Genomic DNA, 25,300 nt, shown 5'->3' on the forward strand with positions numbered 1-25,300 from the left:
AGTCGTCGAGGAAAGCCAGTCGGACGCGTCAGGCTGCGGATTGCGAAGGGTGTCCCTCGGTCCGTTTCCACCCTCGTTACGTCGACTGCTTTTTTTCCACCCCCTCCCCTTAAGACTCATCGCCCGTCCTCACCATTGTTATTTCGGTCAACTGCAGTCCGCTGGCCCAATGAACAGCGTCACCCATTCCGTTCCTTATAGCGAGATATCGTCTTTCGACCCTTAAAGTGCTCGAAATCTCGAGGATCCTCCGGCAAAGTTTACGAGACAGCTGTTACTAAGGTCCGTCGTCGGAGGAGGGAAGAGGTGGACGAGAAAGCTTCCCTGATAGGAGGTTTTCGCGGAGAGTGAACCAGGATGGCCATTCGAGTGTTGGAAGCATCGTGGTCACGCACCGGTTGAGTGGGAGGTTAGTTCTGACAGCCCTTCGCCCTACAAATGGCTTCTTTATCCTAGCAACGATTGGCACACAGCTCGAGCAAACTCTCCTACGATTCTCTCGGAATCGATCCGGTAGGCTTTCTCCCGTCGCCGTTGCGAACATTGCGTATCACAACGCGCACATGCACATGCTTGTAGAAACGCGCGCCGATTTAACTCATAAGGGCTCTGGCCCTTCGGTAGCGCTTCCGGTCCCTGGATAAGCGAGACACGCGACTCTACGGCACACCCTAGAAACTCGTGCTCACCCAACTCTCGAGGGCAATGGCGAAGCTTTCGATTCACGTTCTTCGGACTAGATCAATAAAATGCCACCAACTTCTGCTCCGTTCACGTTCAAATCCGACGACTTCATCTGCATTTCCCATTCGTCCTGCCTTACTCTTATTATTCCACGCACGCACGCACGTCACCCATCGAATTCTTCAACGAAAACCCTCTGCCATTTATTCGACGAGCCTTCGATCTCTATCATCAATCCTTTCCAACTCTCGACCCAAAGCTCACTGTTTTTTCATTTCAATCCCTGGATGGTGCCGAATTGTTTTTTTCGACCAGAAATTCTACGCTTATTGGCCAATTCTTTTTCCCACAGTACGTGTCACCAACTTCACTGTACATCTTTCACTTTTGTTCACTGCACACTCGTATCTCCCCCCCCCCCTCCCTTAACGACTTTAACTGCATTTAGAATCCGTTCAAATTTATATTTCTGCTCAACATCGAACTCTTCGACACATTTTTAACTTAACGTAATTTGCTAAAAGCTTCTTCTACGAAAGTTACAAAATTCTGTTATCAATAGTAACAACAGTTTTGTAACTATATCAGAACTGGAAAGATCGCTCGTAACAATTTTTATCACTCGAAAAATAGTCTCGTTATACATTTTTATAAAGTTTTTCTAGCGAATGATAGAAAAGCTAGGTTCATTAATCGATGGAAACCAGTGCACAGAAGTGTTGAAATTGAAAATGAAAAACTGTACGAAAGAATCAGCTTTACTACTGGATGAATTATTTATGTTTGAAAAAAAAAACTGTAACTCTACACGGAATCCCTGGAAGAATATTAAATCCTGTCGATTTATTTTTATCATGAAAACTTCAATATAGTTGAACGCTTTGTTACATCGGTGTTACATAATCGCTGTCGTAGCAACGCTGCACGATTTAAGTTCGGCTGCGGTTGTACCGTATCTCTCCATTGTGCAAGTAGTAAAGGAACGTATGTGGTAGGGCGGCAGGGGAGGCAGTGCTTGGCGCGAAATTTCCAAGATTTAGCGACACAAAGAGATATTTTAAGAGAGATTCGCTCTTTGGCTTGTGATACTTCGGCTCGGTTTTTCATAGCTTCAATAATGATCGATTTCTTTTTCTGATGCATATATGTGTACTATATATAGTATAGTATAATAGGTACAGTTTAGCCAGACGATTCAAGGGGAATGACGCGCGTAACTAGAGCCGTACGTTATCGTCCGTCGAACGAAGCCAGCAAAGAATTTTCTGATTTTATTCCTTCTGCCCCCCCCCCCTCCCCTCTCCCCACATCCTCCAGTCCTTAAGAGAGAAAGGAAGCTTTTGCGTTCGTCTTGATTCGAGCGTGTCCTTGATGAATGGGGCTCACCGATGAACGGAGCTTTTCCATTCATGTCGCTTGGGCTTGCCAGGAAATGCTTTATCGTTCCTGCGCCTATATATAGCATATAACTATAGATAGCGATGTATAGAAATTTTCAACGACTCTCTCCTGTTTTCTGTACAATAATGAAGAAAATTAGACTTTTTTGAAAACCATACTATTTACACTGATTAAAGTGGGAAGGATAAAAAGTATTGATTCTCCCTTACTGGACTTTTGTTATTAGATTAAAGTGCTGTACAGACTTCCGATTTATGCACGCGAGTGATATTGATAAGACGGAGAGTAGAGGAGGCGGCGGTGAAAGGGAGGGGGGAAGGGGGGGGGGCTTGGAAAAATTTAGTGAAATGACAATACGTGTTCCGATATATAAGCACGTATCAATCGATATATTTATTCCTTCCCACAATGCGGTATAGATAGTGCTCCGTGACGCCTTTATGTTTAATTTTAGTTTATCTCGCGAATTATGCATTACCGAAAAATGAATAATTTTGCATACATCCGATGGGAGCTCTTTTCTCGCTTTGGTGCAACAAATGCTGCGTGTGATTTTCCATTTTTCTAATATTTTATATATTTGAGTAAATATTGAAACTATGTACAGGGTGTTCGTAAAGTCCGCATTTTATTCTTTCGGAAACAGTGCATTTTTGAAAACAATAAATAAATAATACGTGTTTGTCCTCACTATTCACTAACTATATTTCGATGGTTTTAGTTGACCTTGAAAGGTCACGCGAAGGTCTAATTAATTTTTCTTAAACGCAACCTCCTATTTTATTGCATATTTTTATAGCTTATTTCGAGTGCCTTCAAAAACATTTTTGAATTTATCATTCCGTCCATTCTCATTTACGAGATATTCGGATTTGAAATTACGCAAATGCGTAGGTGTGGCTGAACTAACGTACATTACTTTTACGCACACACGTGCGTATTCGCTCATCTACACTTATATTACTTATAAATTAAATACGAAAATGACTCAACGAAAGGACAAATGTAAAAGTTTGTTCGCCAAAACTCTTGAGATAAGCTACAAGAATATTCAATAAAAAAAAAAAAAAATGGAAAGTTATACTTAAAGAATCGGATTGACCTTCGTGCCCTTTTAAGGTCAACTAATACCACCGCAATATAATTTAGGAAAATGAAAGAAAAACGCGTGGTATTCCTGTCAAAATTCGACATTGTTTCTGAAATAATGCAATAGGGAACTTTACGAATATTTTGTATAGAAATACATCTATATAGATCCTATAATTAATGGTCTAGATTAATTAATTAATAAATTATTTAGAACCGAAAGCTTATAGCAGATTATGCGCTACAATTTTAGCGCGATAAATCATAGGAAATTAAATGGTGCATATATATAAACATGTGTATATGTGTATAATACAGAAATATATTTTTTGCGAATAAAATTCTTACTGGAGCAAACTCAATGGAGATATTCGATATTCATTCGAGTTTTAGCAGATTAATTCAAAGAGATAGAAGGTTCAACGTACAACAGTTTCATGACCCAGGACGAGAAGGAATTTGAGAAGTTGGTACAGGAATTAAGCTGGAAGTTATCAAATATTAGCGAAGTAGACAGGATAATACAAATTCAGAGGATAAGATAAGGGATAAGAGTCTCTCCTTGAAATTTCATTAGAATCGTGCATAATCATCTCGAAAGGATGCTCGTATATTCCTCGGCCAGCAATCCTTTTTCGGTGAGTTCTTTTAAAATCCGATTTTACATGGAAACTCTCGAGTGAAAGATAATCCAGGCTTTGGCGTTAAGAGCTAATCTGAAAAGGATCGATACTAGCTGGTAATTATTCAAAGTATTTTCAAGACTCGCAATTTATACGTATAGGCTGCTGCCTCGCGATGAAAACGCAGCATTTTCCCCTTAGCTGCCTTCAATAGATCGTAATTTACAATTCCATTGAAACTCTTTTTATTCTCAAAAGCCCCAACGCAGAGCTTTATAAGTAATCCGAGGCTGCAGTGCTATAGCCTTATAACCGGCTGCTTCGACTATTCGTGAAACGAAGAATTCCTAAATAATTAATAAATTGAGCCATCGCTATAAATAGTTGACCTAGAAACGGCCTCTTATATACCACAGTATAGAGTTAACGATTGTCTTTTCCCAGAATTTTTCACCATTCCTATGTAATCGCGTTAGAGGTCATTGCCCTCTGGAAAAGCCCACTTTCAGGTAAAACTTCTTCCACACATTTATGCCAAGGTACATCCATTATTTTTCTTCCTCCTTTTACTTTGATGCACTTGCACGCATTCCTCAAACTTGCTCCTGCGGGCTCCTCCCATTGACAAGTTTCTCCAGTGGAGTGAATTCCATTTTTTAGGATCGAACCTCGTCGATCTCCTTGGAAGTTCGATAAGACATCTATGGTGTGAGAGTGATCCTTTCGATGCGAAGATTCTCAGTGGGAATGAAATTGGGCTCGAGCTTCGCGTGTTTATTGACAAGATAAATCTACTCTTTTATTATTCTTTCTTTTGTACTTTAATGCACTTGCTTGCATTCTTCGAAGTTATTAGGAGCTCTTTCCATTCACAAGTTTATCGAGATTCGATTTTAAGATTGAAGCTCGTCGATCTTGTTGCAAGTTCGATACGCTATTCAAGGTGAGAGTGATCCTTTCGATGCAACGATCCGGTAGACAAAAATTAGGTTTGGTCCTTTTTTCTCTATATGTTGTGTTTCGTACCAACTTTTATTCACTATTTTTTTTTTATTTCAATGCACCTGTTCGCACTCTTAATAGTTATTAGTGGCTCCTTCCATTCACGAGTTTATCGAGGTTCGATTTTAAGATTGGAGCTCGTCTACCTCGTTACAAGTTCGATATGCCAGTCGTGGTGATAGTGAGAGTGATGCTTTCGATACGAGGAACCAGTGGGAAAGAAATTGGCTTTGGTCCTTCTATACTGGGTGTAACAAGTATTATTTCTTTCCCTGGAACATCGAATAAAAGACCCGATTATAAAAGAAGAAAATACTTATATCATTTTTTTATATTGTCAATATTTTCTTAGTTACATAACGATACGTTTAGGTCAAGGATCTCCATTAATTTTTATACAGCTTGGTAAATACCAATAATACGAAGAAAAAATTCATTAGGGTTTTTAATTGCCTGTTACGATATCCATAAAAATTGTTCTACAATATTTTTTATATCGTTCATTTTTAACGAGTTACATAATTAATTTAGGGGCTCCATCGGCCTAACCAATGCACGTCTAAAGGGATTCTTATGTAACTTGAAAAATATCAGCGGTATGAAAAAAAGTTATTAGACTTTCTTCATCATTGTTATCATATCTACTAAAAAAAAATTCTTATATATTTTTTAAATATTATTAGTAATGATCAAGTTATATAACAATTATTGTAGACTATCGACCTAAATATATTATTTTGTAATTTGGAAAATATTGATAATATGAAAAAATTGTAAATTTTTTTTCCTTTCAGAATTGAATGTTTTATGGATTGTTTGGAGAAAGTAAGTTATTCAGGTTACACCCTATATATACCCCAAAAGTCTGTATTTCTTTATTTCGTTGAACGATACGACTTATTGTCTTTTGCTCCAATTTTATTGCTCGAGAGATTGAACATTGAGTATATAGATAGTGAAAGTGATGCTTTAAATGCATTGATTTTTGGGAGAGAAGAATTTTAGTTGGGCTTTGGTACTCTCAAGCATTTTTACTTTGTTCGAGATCACTCGATTTACTTCTATGGCCCCATTTTTGTATCTTTGGTATGAAATGAGACTTGGAATTATATTTCGTAAAGATAGATTTAAAATTGTAACAATTCTATGGATGCAATTAATATCTAGAAGAAAATAGGGCTTGGTTTTAACTCCAACTCGATTTCCGTTATTGGAGATCGAAATTCTACCGGTTATAGAATTTTGTAAATCACGGATATCGCCATAAATTCGCAATATAGTGTGGTTAAAGCTGGAGATGCGCGAGGAAACGAATATCATGTACCTTTGATGGAGCAATTTCGTGCGAACTAATGTTATTTCTACATCCATTCAACATTCTGTCACGTAGTAATAGCTTTCTTTCAATATAATTAAATTCTACTCTATTAATATTTTGAGAAAGCTCCTTTCTGCGAAAATTACCAAGTTTTAATAGAATAAACGAAACAATTATATTAGCATTTCGCGTTAGAGAAATCAAAGGAGATCAATATAATACGTAGGTGAAAGCTTTTTTTAAAAACGTACAACGAAAAATGTGTAACGCTAGACAACCTACAACGGATACTATTTATTGTACAAAAGTTTGCCGACTGCAAAAGTATGAATATTTTATCGAACGTTTAGTTTTTGCTTTAATTTTAAGTTTACTTTGAAATCGATTTTTTGGTATCGTGCCTTTTAAGCTAGATTACATGCTTTAATAATACTTGCTATGATAAAACCCCCCAAGCTTACATAATTTAACTTTAGGACATTCTACACGCTTAATCAACGTCACACTCATTTTAGCGTGTCGTATTTGGTGTATTTTTTTTCTGAATACACACGTGATAATTTTATTTTTATTTACTAAGTCTTAAGGGGAGCTTTCATGTGTATGTGTGACCTCGATTAAAATACCTTCATCAAGAAGAAAATTGTGAAGCAATAATTGGAATTTTTTGCGTTTATATTTTTTGTTATCTCGCAATTTTTAAAATAAATTCATTAATTTCGCTGGAATATTCTAATGCATAATGTTACAATATGTAAATAAAATTGTTATTATTTTTTTGGGAAATTGAAAGCTGAGTACCTGCAGATCGTTGACAAAAAGATTTCGTAATTAGCATAGATGATAGGTAAATTAAGCGGGGACAGGTCCACTATGCGTGGTTGACCGTATTTTGCATGTTATCTGTTGTGAATTGCGCCTCCAGTGAAAGCATTCTTCGCTAATAGGAAATGCCGCAGTGCTACACTGTCAACAGTGTCCACCGTTGTTTTTATTGTTGCTCGTTATTTCCCTCATTAATTATGTAGAAACACAAATCCTAGTAATAATATAAACATTATATAAACACTTTTAAAATATGCTAGGAAAAATCATAGAATAGCTTACTTTACGACTGTTAAATATATACTGAAAAATTAATTGCTAAAAACCTTCGGCATCTTTCGCGAGGGTTAGGGAAAAAGTTTAAATACAAACTAAAGTCGGGCAGAAAAACGATATTTTCACACAATGGTGTTTTACGAGAGGAATTTTTTGATATAGTTACCCGCAGGTACTGTGTTCAGAGCGAGTTTTATCAAGACGACTCGGCAATATAAAACTTTACCACTTGATCTTCAAGCGTCTTCAGCGAGTATAGCATGGCGGCTCCTTAGCATCTGGCGCGCTTTTTCACAATTAGAGTCGCGAGCAAGTTTTAACTTCAAACCTGAATCGCTGGAAATATGCAGATAACAGCAATAGCTGTAAAAAGCGTGCATGTGCGTGTTGTCATTGATATGTATACTTTATAAAGATGCAAAGTATGAGAATGACATTCCGCGATAGTTACACAAGCTTTCTAGGTTAGGCATCAATGCCCGTATGCAGGTTGCTTTATCCACGCGGGACGGCTGTATATTATTACAACCGTCCGTTTCACAACAACGCCCAACTCAACAGAAAATCCTATTCAAAGCAAAACAATAAAATCTTCCTTTCTCCTTCTTTCCACAATAACTTCTCTTCCACCCCTTCCCTCTCCAAGCTCTAGCTCTTATATATATATATACATATGTGTATGTGTATTTTTCTCCATCCTTATTTCCTAACCAATTTTACTCTCCGCCATCTATCCCCACACAGCGTTATCGTCTAGCTTACATAGCCCCTACAAAATTCCCCCCACTCGAGTAGCGCCGAGCGCGTCGAGTCGACTTTCTCCCCTCCCCTCCCCTCCTACTGTGCCTGCCCTCTTTCATACAACTGACGAACCGTTTCACCCAACAAACCTCTCCACACACATTTTCTGCTCTTCTGTCACTACACTCGCACTTCTTTCTCTTTCTCATTCTCTTAGAGTTAGTAGAACAAGTACATCGGCCGAGTCAGACAAACGAGTCAAGATTGCGTGTTCAAGGATCTTGTAATACGACGCTTTTCGTATCGCTTGCTTGCATAAAAGTGCGTTTAAGCCGTTCCGGCCGTGTCAAAGTGCAAAGTTTACAACTGGTGAGTGGGCATACACGTGCGATGTAGCATTAGTCACGCATGTCTCCTGTTACGGGAGAGTTCCTCTTGAACATTTTTTTTAACTTTGACAATCTCTCTTGTTCACACTCCTTTACTTTTTATTTTATTTTTTTTATCATTTTCGACCAAATCTCTTCCTTCTCTCCCTCTATTTCTCCCCTATAGAAAGTGAGACAGCGACTATCGCGCGCTTACGAACAATCGATATTATATTCGCACTGTGTGTCAACCAAACGTATCTATATATCTAATTTTTTGTGCTTTCAGCTTCGATTCAACCCTTCCTTGACGCGATTACCGCTTAACCTTAACGAATTAGTCTACGTAATTCTGGTTAAAAAGTGTCGATTAGTCTTCGAATACCAGCGATGAGCTGGTAGATACTTACTTTATATTCCTTTCTAATATGAAAATCTATTAATCGTTGCGATAATAACTCTCTTCAGTAATTATTATAAATTCATGTTTTCCTTTTATTCGGTTTATTAATGCGTAATTTGTCTCTGTTACACCTGCATGATATACAGTAGTAGTTAAAGCTATGAGTGAGCCAGATGCGCTGGGAATTATTATCGATTCTTATCACTTGAATTTCAAGATAAACGCTATAAGTCATTTTCCCGCGTTATATTTAGCTCTTTGGATATATATTTCATATCAAAACGTCCTTTAGGTATAAAAAAATGTTATATGTTAGTTACGATATAATAATGAGCAATATAATAACAGAGTAATTGGTACAAAAAATGATATTTTATTTTTACGATGTTACATGTAGGATTTATTAATACTAGAAAATATTAAATTCTATTAAAAGCTTTATCTTTGTTCTCGTTTTTCTAGTTATGCTATAATTATAATCTTTGTAAGAATATTTTGTAAAGTGTTCATTAGCATATGAACAAATTTTTAATTAAACTGCAGTAAAGCTAAAAGGATAATTGTACAAATCTGTCTAACTGCAGTTTATCAATATATTTGTTCAGTGCACTTGTGGGACAGTGGACAAGTATAATTATTTGTGTGCATGCACACGTGTATGATAAGAACAAATAGGACAAATTACCTACACAGTTTGATGATTGTCCTTCAGACATTGCGTTAGTTTCAAAACTGTATTGTCAGTTTTGATTATTCATTTAGTGACTTTTGGCATTGTGCCATAATTTACATTTTCAATAAAACGCGAAAACCATCCGCTTCGGATGTTCCTATAAAACATGGTTTTCATAATTAATTAATTAAAAAACTGTAGTACGTGTGAATATACCATGTCATACTAGCATGTTTTCAATATCTGAAAAACATATACTACATCGACAAAAGCTAACAGAAATTTTTAATAAATCTATAAATTTGGAATAGTTTTGAGGAAGCAGAGAAAAATCTATAATAAACATTAATCCAATCCAACACAATTGTTTTTAATATTTGTTCTTTGATAAAAGGGATCAGAGTGTTACCTGGAGGGAAGCATTGATTTTCTAACTTTAGTTTTGCATTCGAACTCAGATGTAATATCGATGGCTTTAATCTTAGATAGCAAAATGGTCATGTGTATTGGCTGGCTGATCCGGCATAAAGCTCCCATAATGAAAAATCAACAAAAAACCAAATAATAAAAAGAGGCACTGTGTAAGCAAGAGACGAAGGATAAACGGTGGTTTAAAAATTAATTTTTTATCCAAATGTGAGTTTTTGCTTCAATCTCTGCCGCTTTGAATAAAAAACCGCACACTCTAAAAAGATTTATAGCCATTCGAGCTATACACAGCTAAGTTGCTTATCAGATATCGTGAGCCCCGGGTTTATACAGGGAGTGCGGTTTATTTTTAATCCAAGCATCAGTTGGATCACGTGACATTACGGCCAATCGCACTGTTAAGCAGAACTACGTGTTCACCTGGCGATTCTGGATAAAGATCAGACTTTAATGTGCGAGGCTGTGTGTATATGGAAAACACGAATGCCGTGTTCGATAAAGAGAATGTATAAATAATTTATCACTCAAAGTATTTCGAACAGTCTAGCTAGCCCTTTTTCCTCCACACCACTCACTAGTTGAAACGAAGTTCGGTGAAATGAGCATCGAGCTATTTACAGTTGAGTTTGTAGCACACAATTGCTGTTTTTTATTTATATAAATTATCCACTTAATCGTCCTCGATCCACCACTAAAATCATATTTCAAATTCGGTGCTGCTTTGTCGAAAAAAAAAAAAAAAAAAAAAAAAACTGACGGATCGTGCAAAATTTGAAGGTTTTGATCATATTTATACACGTGTTTTATTACTGTGGAAGCCACAAGACCCTCGAAAGTAGTTCATTCGGCTTAAAGCTGAAAGTTTGGACCTTGAAGCAACGTCGTCCATTATCAACGCATTGATTAAAACTAGCCCGCATTATACGGCTTGGAAACCGGTGGAGATAACCGAAAGAAGGAATATCGGCCGCTGAGCGCTGTAAAATATTTTCCCCTTGCAAGATTAGCGATGTTATTATTGGATAACTGGTCGCGGTCATGCAATTATTCATCCGAAATATCCACTCGAGTCGTTTGCATTGTCATGATATCTTTTCTTAATTTTATGCGAAAGCGTTAACGCTTATTCCCATTAGGAACAGAACTTTGCGTCGTAAATTTCGAGGCTTTTCATGATCGGCTCATAAATAAAATTCTTCTCTTCCACGCAATTTACGGTGAAGTTTTACGTGATACTTTTTCTTTTTAATAACCGGAGTTTGAAATGAGCAAAAAGGGGGGCGGGATTTCTTGCGCGATGCAAAATGAAAGGGGCAGGAGGAAGATTTCTATAAAAGTTTGTACGTCGTGAAAGAGATGGAGAAGAGGCGGAAAGGATTGTCCAGAAAGTCCAGCTTTGCAAGGACGAGTAATTACGCGAGGCGTGTACGTTGATGAGACTTGGTCGGCTAAAGCTGCCTGGCAAAGGAGCCTGCGAGATGAAAGTCAAGAGCGCCGTGATTCAATTGACGCTGTTATTAACCGGGTAGCATTTTATGACATTAACTTAAAAGCTTTAAGGATAAATGAATTGATCCGAAAGTGGAAACGCTATTTAGTCCTGCGAAATCCTTTCAGCCATCGGTACTCTTCAATTAGGCTTAAAAACGCCACTGTGTAACACATAAATGCTACAATGTGCGTCACTCAAACTATACATGTGTTGCTAACGTTTCGCGTTAACGCTTAGCCTACATGGAAAGCACTCTACACGTGCGCCTATAACGCTGTAACACCTGAACGCAACACTCTTACCACAACGATGCACACTGCGTATCTCCGAATACCGCATGCACGAATTTATAATTCACTATTGAGTGTATAATACAGGAATTCCATGCCTAAAATATTAGAGATTTTCTACGACTCCACTCGATCCGCACGTACCAACAGCGTAATCAAAATATTTACTGCGACAAGTTTTTTTTTTCAACTTTTTTTTACATTTAGTACCGAGTGTATAAAACGGCTATTCTAGCATCTAAAACTTTCAGGGATTTTCGATTCGACTCGATTCGCACGTACGGACAGCGTAATCAAAATATTTACTGCGCCAAGTCTTTTCCAAATACCCTCTAGTAAACAAACCTCTCCACAATTCTTCGTAAGTCGAAAAAGTTCGTCCAAACAATTCAATCATATCGAGCGAATGTAAAACGATAGCTCTTCTACTAGTATTTGTTTATTTTTATCTTCTCCAGCTGTATAAGCAATAGTAATAACACACGACTCGTTCAAAAGGAAAAAAGTACTGTGATCCAGGAAACGACGTAAACACTATTATAGATAAAGAAGCTGAGAAACCTCTAAAGTCCATTTGTCAGTGACATTGAATCTCTTAAGCGAGTATTATTATTGAATACCTATATGGTTATAATCCTTAAACCGTTGGCAATTGTCCATTAAAAACAAGGTGTTATTATCTCATTAATGTTTATATAGACATGTATGCTACACTCGTATTATGATCATTTATCAAAGTTTTATGCAGTTCAAACCTGAAAGCGAGCATTGACCTTAAAGTTAACATTGGAGGAATTGAGACTATAGAGTAAATGGATTGGTTATTGGAATTTGATGAAACTAGTAAAAAAAGAGTGTAATAATGGATAAAATGATATTGTTTCAGATAGATTCGTGGAATTTTGAGAGTGAAGCGAGGGTGAGGCTGGTAGGAGAGGGTCACGACGACGGGTCCGTGACCAGGTGGATTGGCTGGGCCTCCTTGAGGGAGGTCGAGCTTGGCCAGTGGTCACTTAGAAGATGATAGATCCAAGCTCCTCCGAGGAGGAGGGCGAGGAGGACCAGGGTCGACATCATGGAGGTGGAGGGGGCGGCGGCGGTGGCAGCGGTGGTCGTGCCGGAAGTGGGAGCTCCCACGGGTCGCTCCGGCGCCCCACCGGTGGGATCGGAAGTGGAGTGGCTTCTGGGAGCGTCAGCTCGCTTGCTTCTGGCTTGACTGGCTCGCCTGGAGGTCCGAACCATGTCGGTCCCACCGGCCCCGTGGGCGCCCACGGACCCAGTGCCCGCGTCGCCGGCCCACCAGTGTCCCATCAGGACGCTGCACCGGGACTCGACGTCCCCAATCTGTCGAGCGCTAGAAACTCGCTCTCGCCCTCCATGAGCGCTCATCAGGATGCTGCCAACTATTCGCAGAGACCCTCAAGCCCCTCTCCTACGATCGCTAGCGAGAAGACCGAGGTGGATCTTCAGGTATAAAATGCTAAATTGCGAAATTAGTAGAGTTCTTTTATCGAATTTTGCTGAACCTTTGTTAGTCACTGCGCTAATATCAGTTTTCTAATTGCGCCAATAGCAAACGTTTATAGCGTTCGTCGTTACGTAATTTATTCTCAAAGATATTCCATAACGAGATTCTATTGTTTATACTTCAGGACAAGCAAGAGCGCGAAGAGGAGGAGAGAAAAACCAGGATACAATTGTACGTCTTCATCTCCAGATGCATCGCGTATCCTTTCAACGCGAAGCAACCGATGGATATGACCCGGAGACAGATGAAAATAACCAAGCAACAACTTGAAACTCTTTGTTCGCGCTTTCAGGTAAGGAACACCGGCTAGATAGCGTTTGTTTGCTGTAGCAATGAACAAAAACTAAATTTTTCACGAATTAAAACACGGTTTTGAACTCCATTTTCTCTCATCATATACAACGTAACTAAAACTCGATTGTGTCTGTGGCATGATCATCTTCTGATTTAATTATATGTATGCATAGGGCACGGGGAAAGAGTCAAATTATCGTTCGAGAGATATTTATAATATCACAAAGCATAAGAAACCTTAAAAAGGAACTGTAATTTTCAGAAGCCTTACTTTCTGCCTTATAGTTGACTCCCGCATAACCTTCACCTTGGTTAGATAGAAACGTGTTACGCATGCTTCCATTCAATTATTGTCAATCCTTCTACCGAATCGATAAGCTTTTTCCTCATCGATGATAAATTTACATGCTCGATATTACCGATGATCCGTGACGACATTTAATTTCCGAACTGAAATCGAAACGCGGTTAATTAAGGAAACGAAGATTCTATATTGATGTGTAATATGTAGCAGTGACGTAGTATCTCTCAGAAGTGTAAGACGTGTCAAGTGTTTCGCGCGATTCTAAAATGATATATGTATATTTGTTGTTATATATTTTGCAGAGTTTTCTGAAGGGCGAAACACAAATCATGGCAGACGAGGCCTTTCATAACGCCATACAGAATTACTACGACGTATTCTTAAAATCGGATCGGGTGATACGAATGGTGCAAAGCGGTGCTTGCTCCCAGTTCGACTTCCGCGAGGTATTTAAGAAGAACATTGAGAAGCGTGTTCGGAGCCTCCCGGAAATCGATGGTGTGAGCAAAGAGACTGTGCTTACGTCCTGGCTGGCCAAGTTCGATTGCATCTTCAAGGGTACGGGGGACGAGGATTCCAAGAGGCCATCCAGGATGCAACAGCAGTCTTTGAATTCGGAACTGATATTGTCGAAGGAGCAGCTGTACGACATGTTTCAGCAAATCCTTGGCATCAAGAAGTTCGAGCACCAGCTTCTGTTCAACGCCCTCCTGTTGGACTCAGCCGACGAACAGGCTGCCGCCATCAGGAGGGAGCTGGACGGTCGCATCCAGAAGGTCAACGAAATGGAGAAGGTATTCGTTCTCATCGCTATATCCTATTAGTTCGAGCCAAGAGCCATTTATTCTCCATAATTGCATTAGCGCTGATACCTCGGAACAAGAGCGTATACCTAAACGTAAACGAGGAGAAACAGATGGATCGAATGCCTTATCGCTACTAATCGATCCCAACCTAATGTAAAGTTTCGATAAGAGCTACGAGCAACGTCTGTCCCGTGGAACGTTTCCAGCGACGAAAACTAATGCAGTACGTGGATTGAACATTTGGCTCTAGCTCGTGCGTAAGAGGAACTATTAAGACCATTAGATGCTTGCGCTTTCCGCTGATCCTCCTTAAAAATGAGAATATCTGAATACCAACAAGATCCCTGCTCCTCCAGAACCGCAAGCTCATGCCGAGGTTCCTCCTGAAAGAAATGGAGTCGCTCTACATCGAGGAGCTCAAGGCGTCTATCAACCTGCTAATGGCTAATTTGGAGTCATTGCCGGTCTCCAAGGGTTCGATAGACAGCAAATACGGGCTGCAGAAGCTGAAGCGCTACAACCATCGTGGTGAGCGCTCCCGCTGCCGCGGTCAGGGTTCCCTCTCTAAACTGGAGGGCGACTCCGCCGATTCCGATCCTCAGCTCACCAAAATGGACGTCGGCCTGACTTTCCAGTTGGAAGTAGTGGTGATGGAGGTCAAAGGCCTTAAAAGCCTAGCACCCAATAGAATAGTTTATTGTACCATGGAAGTCGAGGGCGGCGAGAAGTTGCAAACCGATCAGGCGGAGGCTTCGAAACCCATGTGAGTAATAACTTCCGCTCTAAAAGACGCCGATGGATCTTTCCTCGAGGGATCTGGAAACGGATTAACGATAACCTCGGAGAACGCGCTTCTCAACAAATATATAATCTTTCTCTCTCTCTTTCTCCTTGTTCATGCGACAGCTTTTTGCAAATTAAAAATTCACACGCTATTCTCTTCACATTTAATCGAGACTCGCACACGTTAGTGGTTGCCTCTTGGTTTCACAGTTTTCAAAAGTTTGAGTGTTATGTTTAATCCGGGTCCGGACTGAGCTCTCTAGGGACGATATTGGTGGACTCGAGGAGGCACGGGGTGAGTATCTTTAGTGGAGAACGCTTTTAGGTGGGACACGCAGGCCGACTTCTCGACGATGCATCCACTTCCGGTGGTGAAGGTCCGATTGTACACGGAGAACCCGGCGATGCTGGCGTTGGAGGACAAAGAGCTGGGCAAGGTAATCCTGAGACCGACCCCGTTGTCCTGCAAGGTACCGGAGTGGCATCGTATGACCGTCCCTAAGAACTGCGCGGATCAGGATCTTCGCATGAAAATCGCTTGTCGGATGGACAAGCCGCTCAACATGAAGCACTGCGGCTATCTCTACGCATTGGGCAAGTCTGTATGGAAAAAATGGAAGAAGCGGTACTACGTGTTGGTCCAAGTCTCGCAGTACACATTTGCGATGTGCTCGTACAAAGAAAAGAAAAGCGAGCCGTCGGAAATGATGCAGCTCGATGGCTATACAGTGGACTATATCGAGGCCGTTTCTGCTAATCTCATGGTCGGCATGGACTTAGAAGGCGGAAGGTAATTTTCCCGGGTCACCTGAGAGATACCTAACGCCCGTAGTTGCATGACGGTAATTCTGAGCGACCGCACGACGAGACATATCCGAAAAGAAAGAAACCAGACGAACTTACAACTACATATATATGTATATATATATATATATATATATATATATATATTATCAAAACTTTCAAATTAGACTTGCACTCCAATTCGCTCCTAGTAATTTCTCTGAAATTTTCCGCGGGACGAAACGTTGTGCAGGAATCGCCAAGCATGCTCCCTCAATGGCGAATCAGCCCTTTCCGTGATCCTTGCTCTCATCAATCGTCAACGATGACCTTGTAAAAGCACACAAAAACTCTCATGTCGACGCGTTCGCTCTCGCCAATAGTAAATTAGATTTTGGCATTGTTCAGAGACCTCGCTGCTTAAGAGTTTAAGCTTTGTAATCCAACACTATTGTTTACAATATCGAAGCTGAGTCCCTCGAGAATTTGGTAAGGCCCCTTAGCTAATTAGCAATAATGAAGCTACACATAAAACGTTGATTATACTGCAGTATATCGAAGTACGTTGGTAGTAGTGTTGTTAGTAGTACATAAGACTATTATTATCGCAGAAGAAGTTTTTGTTAAGCGGAGAGCGAACGCTTCGAGAGGTTCGGTTCGGAACGGAAAGGGCTTGAGATCTGTGTGCGTGGCGCGTGAGTGTGTGTGTGCGCGTGTGTGGGAGAGAGCGAACGTGAAGGTACGCGAGACAAGGACGGCTTGTACGCTAGTTGTGGGCTTACCATAGAGTTTCGAGCTGATCAGAAGCAAAAGCGTAGATGCGTTTGAAGGTCAGCGGGTAATAAAGCTCTCGGACGGGGTCAGGTCAGGTTAGTCTCGCTGCGGTCCGAGTTGCCGAGGGAGCCAGCGCTCGAGGCCGACCCCGAGGAGGCCCGAGCGCCGATCGGACCCTCGTTGGAACTGGCGACCGCGGCGGACCCGACCTCGCCCGAGAGTGGAATACTCGCGCCTTGTTAGATCTTAGGTAGACCCTTTCAGACTCTCACAGTGACACAGAGACCGCGCGTTGGCAGTCGGGCGAATCCTCACGGGGGGCGAATGCCATTGGAAATCTGGTCATGCATTGACTGTGCTCGACAGGTACTTTTTCAACGCAGTACGCGAAGGGGACAATATAGTATTTGCCTCGGACGACGAGAACGAGTGTCACCTCTGGGTGATGGCCATGTACAGGGCCACTGGACAATCCCACAAGCCCACGCCACCGATTACGATCGCCGATAAGAATTCCACCATCAGTAAGATCCAAGGAGACGCCGATCGGGCCAAGAAACACGGCATGGAGGACTATATTAGCGCTGATCCCTGCAAGTTCGAACACGCTGCTCTTTTCAAATTCCTACAGAATCTCACCCTGGACTACAGACTGAACGACCCTTATTGCTCGTTGGGTTGGTTCTCGCCAGGACAAGTCTTTGTGCTGGACGAGTACTGTGCCAGGTAACGAAGGCCCTTCGATGGCCCTAATTTCGATGTCGTCACTCTCTCTTTTTGCCCTCTGCTACTATGCAGTATATAATCTGTATATACGTGTACTATCATTCATGTGTCATCGAGAAATATGGAATAGCGTGGTGAAAGATTCCCACGGGCGGTTCTCCAGTGAGAGAAAAAAAAAACAGATTCCCCAGAATGCACAATCATCCCCATCTTAATTGTCTCCTCACCAATGTAACATGAAACAAACATACGTTTTCTAATTTCTCTGTCCATCGTAGTTTGAGTAGTGTTTCCATTTTCTTGTGTAATTTAATTCTTATTTTTTGTTTTTCTTTTATTTCAATCGTTATCTGTGCAACGATTGCAATTTTACTTGGATTCTCCTTCGGCTCTCACATGAATTTTCTCAATCGTAGATACGGCGTTCGCGGTTGTTTTCGTCACCTTTGCTATTTGAGCGATCTTTTGGACAGAGCCGACAGAGGACTCATGATAGACCCAACGTTGATACACTTTAGTTTTGCGTTTTGCGCGACGCACGTCTACGGCAACAGAACCGATGGAGTCGGTTCCATCACGCACGAGGAAAAGGATAAATTCCAGGAGATCAAGGAACGTCTCAGACAAATATTGGAGAAGCAGGTTACTAATTTCAGGTAAGACTGTGGATTTTCTCTAATTTTATCGAGTACAATAAAACTGCAACGAAGATCCAACTTTTAACAACTTTTTGCTGCACTTGCAGGTACAGCTTTCCATTTGGCAGACCGGAAGGAGCATTGAAAGCGACGTTGTCGTTGTTGGAACGAGTTTTGATGAAGGACAGCGTGACGCCTGTTCCTCCAGAGGAGGTCAAGGCCTTGATCAAGTCTTGTTTGGAAACTGCAGCATTGGTTAATTATACAAAGCTATCGGCTGAGGCTAAGATAGAGGATGATTTTAACGGAGAGGTTTGCGTACCTCCTAGCAAAAAGCTGGAGGACTTGATACACCTTGCCGAACTATGCGTCGACCTCCTCCAGCAAAACGAAGAACATTATTCGGAGGTATTAGTTAGGTTTTTAGAACTGAGTGTCCATAATCCGGGGCTCTCGAGAGAGAGGGTAGCATGCCGCAATACGGACTTGGTAAGGGTCCGCAGCCTCCTCAGAAGACAAACGCGGGTCATTCCAATTCATTGATTTCAATTCACATCTCGCGATTGCTCTCATATTTTATTCTAGAGTAGTATACGGTTTAATAGTTCTCTATAAGCAGACAATTTGTAACATTACTCTTTTTTACACAAAAAAGTAATGATTCTAAGATATAGCTTTTCAAGTTGGTCATTAATTGTACTAGATACTTAATAACCTTTAAAATCATTCAAGCTTAAAGTTTGTGTTATTTTGAGAAAGAGAAATCTTTTAATGTCTTACTTAAAGCCACGTGCTAAAACTGCTTTGCAATATTTAGTTTGTATCTCTTATTTTCGTATTGTCGAGATGGAATTAGGTAAGAGAAACAATGGTGGGAATTGTAGTTTTTGGCATTCATACGATAGACGAGAATGTAGAAGTAGTGTCTTCTGGGTACTCGAGGGCTCCGTGCTCAGGGTGGCGAGGCCCATCACCCTGAGCTAGAGGAACATCGCCCGCCGTATATGTGTGTCGTCCAATATTTTCACGTTTCGCTCCTACTACACTGCACCGCAGGCTTTCGCCTGGTTTAGCGACCTTATGGTGGAGCACGCCGAGATCTTCTGGTCGCTCTTCGCGGTCGACATGGATAAGGTCTTGTCTGAGCAACCACCGGATACCTGGGACAGCTTCCCATTATTCCAAATCATGAATGACTATTTGAGAACTGACGGTAATGCACGACCAAGTACTAAATTGTTTTTGCTGAATAATGGTAGCATTGACTGATCTCGATACTCTCATTTGCAGACAACCTGAAGAATGGAAGATTTCATCAGCATCTACGCGACACCTTTGCTCCGCTCGTGGTGAGATACGTGGATTTGATGGAGACGTCAATAGCCCAATCGATCCACAAAGGATTCGAGAAGGAGCGCTGGGACATTAAAGGAAATGGCTGTGCCACCTCGGAGGATCTCTTTTGGAAATTGGATGCCCTACAATCGTTTATCGGTGGTTTACATTGGCCCGATCAGGAATTCAGGCAGCATCTGGAACAGAGGCTGAAACTGATGGCTTGCGATATGATCGAATCTTGCATTCAAAGGACCGATGCCGCTTTTCAACAATGGCTCAAAAAGGGTGTAACATTCATTTCTACGGATTACATAATACCTTCTGAAATGTGTGCTATGGTCAACGTTGTATTGGATGCGAAGAATCAAAGCTTCAAGCTTTGTACCGTTGATGGTGTTGACGTGGTAAGTCACGGGACTGTGGATGAGTGGTCCAGATTCTCCTCGGAGGATTCTGAGACGCCTCTCTTGTCGCGACTTAATTCATCATCTTAATTTTTTATGGAGGAAATATATCTTTATTGTTTTGTCATTGAAATACTAACGAACGCCTTTTTTCAGCATCAATATCATGCAAAAATCGACGACCTATTGGAGAAAACATCGGCTGGAATGAATCAAGGCATGATCAACAAACTTATCACCGTTCTCGAGACTACGTTGTCCAAATTATCACGTTACGACGAGGGATCCTTCATCGGCTCCATTCTCAGCTTTACCGTACACAATTATTTGTTTTACTATTATAAAAAGCAAATGTTAGGTAGATCGTAGAGATCTTTGACGAGATGACATTTATCTTACAGAAAGTATCGGGGAGTGGAAAAGAAATGGGTCAAGCATATGTAAACTTTACAAGAAATTGCATGGATCAGATACGGAGCAAGGTCCTAGACGAACTGTGGATCTTAAATTTCTTCGAGGTAAAATTTGTCATTTTAGGATGAATTAGAGAAGAGCAAAGATTAATGTTAAATTTGTATTAGCAATGGTATACGGCTCAGATTCAAATGCTGTGCAATTGGCTATCTGAGAGACTCGATCACAATTTGCACTTGTACCAATGTACCTGCCTGGCTCATATTGTGAAAAAAGTCTATTCCGACTTCGAGCTACACGGAGTCATGGAGGAAAAACTAAACTCGAAGACATATCAGACTATATCGAAGAGGATGCAGACGGAGGAAGCAACTTGTGCCTTAACCATGAGCGCTCAGAACGAGGAGTGAGCAAAGCTTTTCCTTAAAATGCGACAGTTGATCAGAGATAATTATTAGATTAACGAGGGGTTAGGGGATTGAGGGCCTCGACGACAGTTGTACTGAGAGATTTGTTGTTTCAGGGGTCTATCGGAAAACGGAAACGACGACGAGGTGGAGAGACCAAAAACTAAGGTGACCATTGTCGAAAATATGGCCGGAGAGGACGCTAATTACGTTGCCAATCTGAGCAATGTTACGTCGAACGTCGTCGGCAAAGTTGGAAGCATGTTTGGCAAGGGCATCGGTGGCCTTTCTACGAAATTCGGTGGAGCTACCAGTTGGTTCTAGTTACGAGTTATAGTAATCTGCCAGTAACCTTACATTACGATTAGGACGTTTCTTTCTCTACTTAAGATTGGACGAGATATCAGGACGTTTGAAGCTTATTAACAGAATTACCTGACGGCATAGAATGCCGTAGAATCGAGCCCGAGAAAATGAACGTTTAAAGTGAGAAATTTTGAAGAGTCGTTTAAGTCACAACCTGCTTTTTTTTCTCGTTCCTCGGTCGTTTTGTAGTCAATCGAACTCTTCTCGAGAAAAAAACCCACCGAAAAGCCGTATGAAAATTGGGAGAAAAAATTTGACTCGTACGTTCCTTCGTTATAAGGCAATTGGATACCAACAAATTATAAGATAAATATCGATCAGAGAAATTGCCAAGGATTAGGCTATTCCGTCTGTACAGGTACACTGTGAAAAGGCTTTGATAAGGGAAAGGGAGAGAGAGAAAGAGAGAGAGTATCTAACAAATAACGATATAATAAATAAATATATAAACACGTATATATATCTACATATACGCCGAGTAATTATGAGACATTCATACGTTATAATGAATAATGATGACTCGTGCACCTACAGATGCGTTGTTAATACTTACTAGCAGACTTATACGGCAGCATACGAATTCCCTATTTAGTCGGTGTATTGCGAGTCGGCAATTTACGAAATTACTTACTGTTATTATACACGTGATTTAGCGGTGTACGAAATGTTAAAGATAACAAAAAAACCAAGCATATCTCGTATCGTTTGAGAGATCTCGAAAAAAAGGGAGAAAATCTTCTCTAGTAAAAAGTGGATTAACCGGCTAAAACCGATGGGGCTTCGTGCTAAACTGCAATCGATCCAAGAAAGTTTCCTTAATTGTTAGGTACGATCGCTGTTATCTGTTGGACGACCATTCGTGTTATCACTGTGACAAACATATAATTGTATGCAAATTATTATCTACATAGAAACCTACTCACTTATCTCTCTACCTTCTCCAAGCAGAATGCGAAATCCGTTGCAACCACCAGTCTTGAATTTGTCAACAGCTTTATATACATATGATTCTTATACCATTATTTGCAAAATCGTTTAAACTATGTAACTTTGAAAAGAGCTAGGGTTCTCAAAAACGATAATTTTCTGAACGGCAATAATCTGCATATTAACCGACGCACACACATACATGTACACTATGATCAACCGTTATACGTATTAGTAAGAATTATAAGTTGTGGAAGTTAATAGACTCTTTGATTTGCCAAAGATACGAGAAGCTTTATTGCAAAGGGCTTATAATCAGCGTTTGGTTAGAGTATCATTACGTGTAAAATTAACGTTGATTAGCAGCAAGCTGAATGGTCGCTGATAACCATCAGAAGCAGTGAACGTGATTGGCTCCATTGCGCGAATTGTACGCCGAACGCTCGATTTTTAAGCGTCAACGCATCGATCGAAGATTGTGAAACGAAAATAAAGTGGCCGGTGCCTTTTCTAATATTTGCAAGGAATAATAAAATAATGGAAAAATAATGGAGTACAGAGTCACGTTAATTGGGCGTCCGCAGGATTCGTTTATTGTACGAGGAGGAGTCGAGGCGTAAATACCACTCGGATTGACTCTAGGTGTTATACGTATATGTAGTGAATATGTTGAATCGTTTATTATCCAATTAGTAAGAAAGAGAGGGAGGGGGATTTCCGCTCTTTCTTTGCGGACGCCCATGCTAGTTTCGTGACTCGACCGACAGACGGACGTACAGACTGGAACAGACGGGCAAAATTAGCATTGAAAATCTGTCGATTTCACAGTAATCAAAGAAACGACAGCATTGTTCCTGGAAAAGAAATATTTTCTCTTGTTTTTTGAAGTAATTTCGTCACATAACGTCCTGTAAAAGAAAATGTTATACAATAGGTTTACATTAAGGTCATAATTGCCTCTAAATAATATCGTGAATGTATATTTTCTGACGTCACGATAACGATCTTATAATAATAATAATAATAATATATTAGTGAATATTTATTTAGCTTGATAAACTCTTGAAAGTGTGCACTTACAATGCGGAAGTAAGAGAACGAAGAAAGATGGGAAATAAGCATGATTTTAATTGAAATTTCTTTAAGAACTGTTTAATATACATATATATGTATAGCTATATATGTAGTATAATAGCCTTGCTTGGAAATTGTACTATTACGAGTTGATAGAGTTTAAAAATTGAATAAATTCATCGAGATTAATTGGTTTTTGTGGAAGAAGCGTGTGGGCTATTTAATTAAAATAAGAAAAAGTTGATCAGTGATTCAGCGACAGTGCTTTTAAATGATAAGAGATGGAGACCGTTTTCATCTTGCTTCCGAATGTAGGGCAGCAACCTAATATAAACTAATTTCGAACGGCGCAGAAATACTTGCCATTCGTTTGTAAATATTTTAGCGGAAACGGAATGAGAAAGAGTACGTTTTTATAATAATATAATACGACATTAATCGGGACGCCATGAACTTCTCGTCCGTAGATGAGGAGGGAAGGGAGGGGAGGAGGAGGAGGCGTCATTATTGCGACAGTTTCCAATTATTGCAACACGGAAAACACTTTATCAGAGTCACTGGGATATGGGTCTATGACGCAAGCTTTTATGTGAGAATAACTATGGAGAAAGAAACGAAGGAAAGAACAGATATTTGCGGTATTTCGTAAAAAAAAGAAATAAATAAAAAAGCTAAAGCTATCGCAATTGTCACTGAACGAACAAGTTTGATCGCCACACAAGAACCGATGAAAATACGATTAACTAATTTGCGGAAAGAACAATTGTTACACTGAAAAAGCAGATTGTCTTTATTTTCCATGCTATGTTTCACGTATTTCTCGTATTGGGATCTGACACGTGGGCGGAGTCAATATATATAGATATATAGAAAATTCAATATGGCGCAGAAGTGCCTAAGTGTCTAAATGTCTATTGAAATTACAGGAGGGTTATAATGATTTCGATGGAAAATATCTGTACAAACTTTTCTCCCAAATTCAAAAGTTTTAAGGTTTTCAATAATAAATTGCAATTTATTGAAAAATATCCATAAGAATCAATGTAAAACCCGGGCTTCCTCTGCTTTCATTTTTTACCGCTTGGAGCGCTTCAACTATGTCAGATCCCAATAGAGCGAATAGGTTCTTCTGCATACTTCAGACTTGCGTAATACAATATGTAAAATTCTATTTTCTATGTGAAGCGTTACTTTTGACGAAAATCGCGTCTACGGTATTATCGATTAACTACGTTCCTCTTGAACGAGCTGTAAGGAATTATGTTTTTCTTCGATAATCCACTTAACTTTCAATTCCAATACACCGTTTCTCAATGTTAATTTATTCGTGCTATATAAAATTATTTCTAAAGTATCTCTGTACCAATTACTTTCTTCGATTGGATACTGGTTTCTGCTCGATAAGTTGCCACGTATGTAAATGTAATATGATTGAAAATTTTGCTTTGAGCGAGGCTTTGGATTAATTTCGATTAAAAGTAACGAAGGAAAATGGAATCGGAACATTATCAAAAGTAAAGATATAGCGTTATATTGTAATAATTATCCATGATTAGCGATTTTAGAATTGTTATTATTATCATTATTATTCTTATTATTATTGATAATTATACTGATAATCTATGACTAATTAGTCTAGGTCAGTTCTGAGACAGTCTCTTTCTGCTCCAATGAAATAATATACTTTTGCACCTACGAAACTTTGACATAAAACACATACACACATATCATACTACAGAACACGTATATACACACGATACAATCTTTATCTTCTTTCTCTCTTCTATCTCTGTTTCTCTATTTATCTATTTCTCTCTCTCTCTTTCTCCTTATCCCCTCCTCCCCCTCCCTTTCTCTCCTTTTTATCTATCTATCTATCTATCTATCTATCTCTCTTTGTTGCGTTAATTGTGACTGTTTACTTGAGTCCAAGAGAGAGTCTTTTTACTCTAGCCAATGTTCTAGTCTCGATTTAACTTCTATTCAAACTGTTGTTCTCTCGTTAATAAAAAGTCCGAGAAATGAAAAAAGAACGGCCCAATATACTATATATATGATCTAAATTTTTATTTCCTTTATTCAGTTTCCGAAATTTCTTTAAATGCATGTTATTCGTATCA

General features: G+C 39.8%; 1 protein-coding gene across 4 annotated transcripts; it reads left to right on the top strand.

Moving 5' to 3' along the window:
• Positions 1–25,230, top strand: Cadps (calcium-dependent secretion activator 1). Of its 4 annotated transcripts, none has more exons than XM_066726582.1 (15): positions 1–409; positions 12,501–13,084; positions 13,267–13,434; positions 14,043–14,534; positions 14,903–15,309; positions 15,655–16,119; positions 17,253–17,612; positions 18,029–18,268; positions 18,358–18,661; positions 19,307–19,463; positions 19,541–19,992; positions 20,149–20,307; positions 20,394–20,510; positions 20,574–20,812; positions 20,930–25,230. In XM_066726582.1, the coding sequence occupies exons 2-15, from the start codon at positions 12,635–12,637 to the stop codon at positions 21,135–21,137; spliced, it is 4,218 nt and encodes a 1,405-aa protein (XP_066582679.1). In that variant the 5' UTR covers positions 1–409; positions 12,501–12,634; the 3' UTR covers positions 21,138–25,230. The 4 variants fall into 4 exon arrangements, with proteins under 4 accessions (XP_066582679.1, XP_066582682.1, XP_066582680.1 ...); XM_066726585.1 differs by having other exon boundaries at positions 18,358–18,658; XM_066726583.1 differs by having other exon boundaries at positions 12,505–13,084.
• The last annotated feature ends 70 nt before the right edge of the window (positions 25,231–25,300 follow it).

The sequence above is a fragment of the Prorops nasuta genome, unplaced genomic scaffold, assembly GCF_024137725.1.
Source record: "Prorops nasuta isolate Cenicafe-Biocafe unplaced genomic scaffold, Cenicafe_Pnas_1.2 PNAS00004, whole genome shotgun sequence".
Lineage (NCBI taxonomy): Eukaryota > Metazoa > Arthropoda > Insecta > Hymenoptera > Bethylidae > Prorops > Prorops nasuta.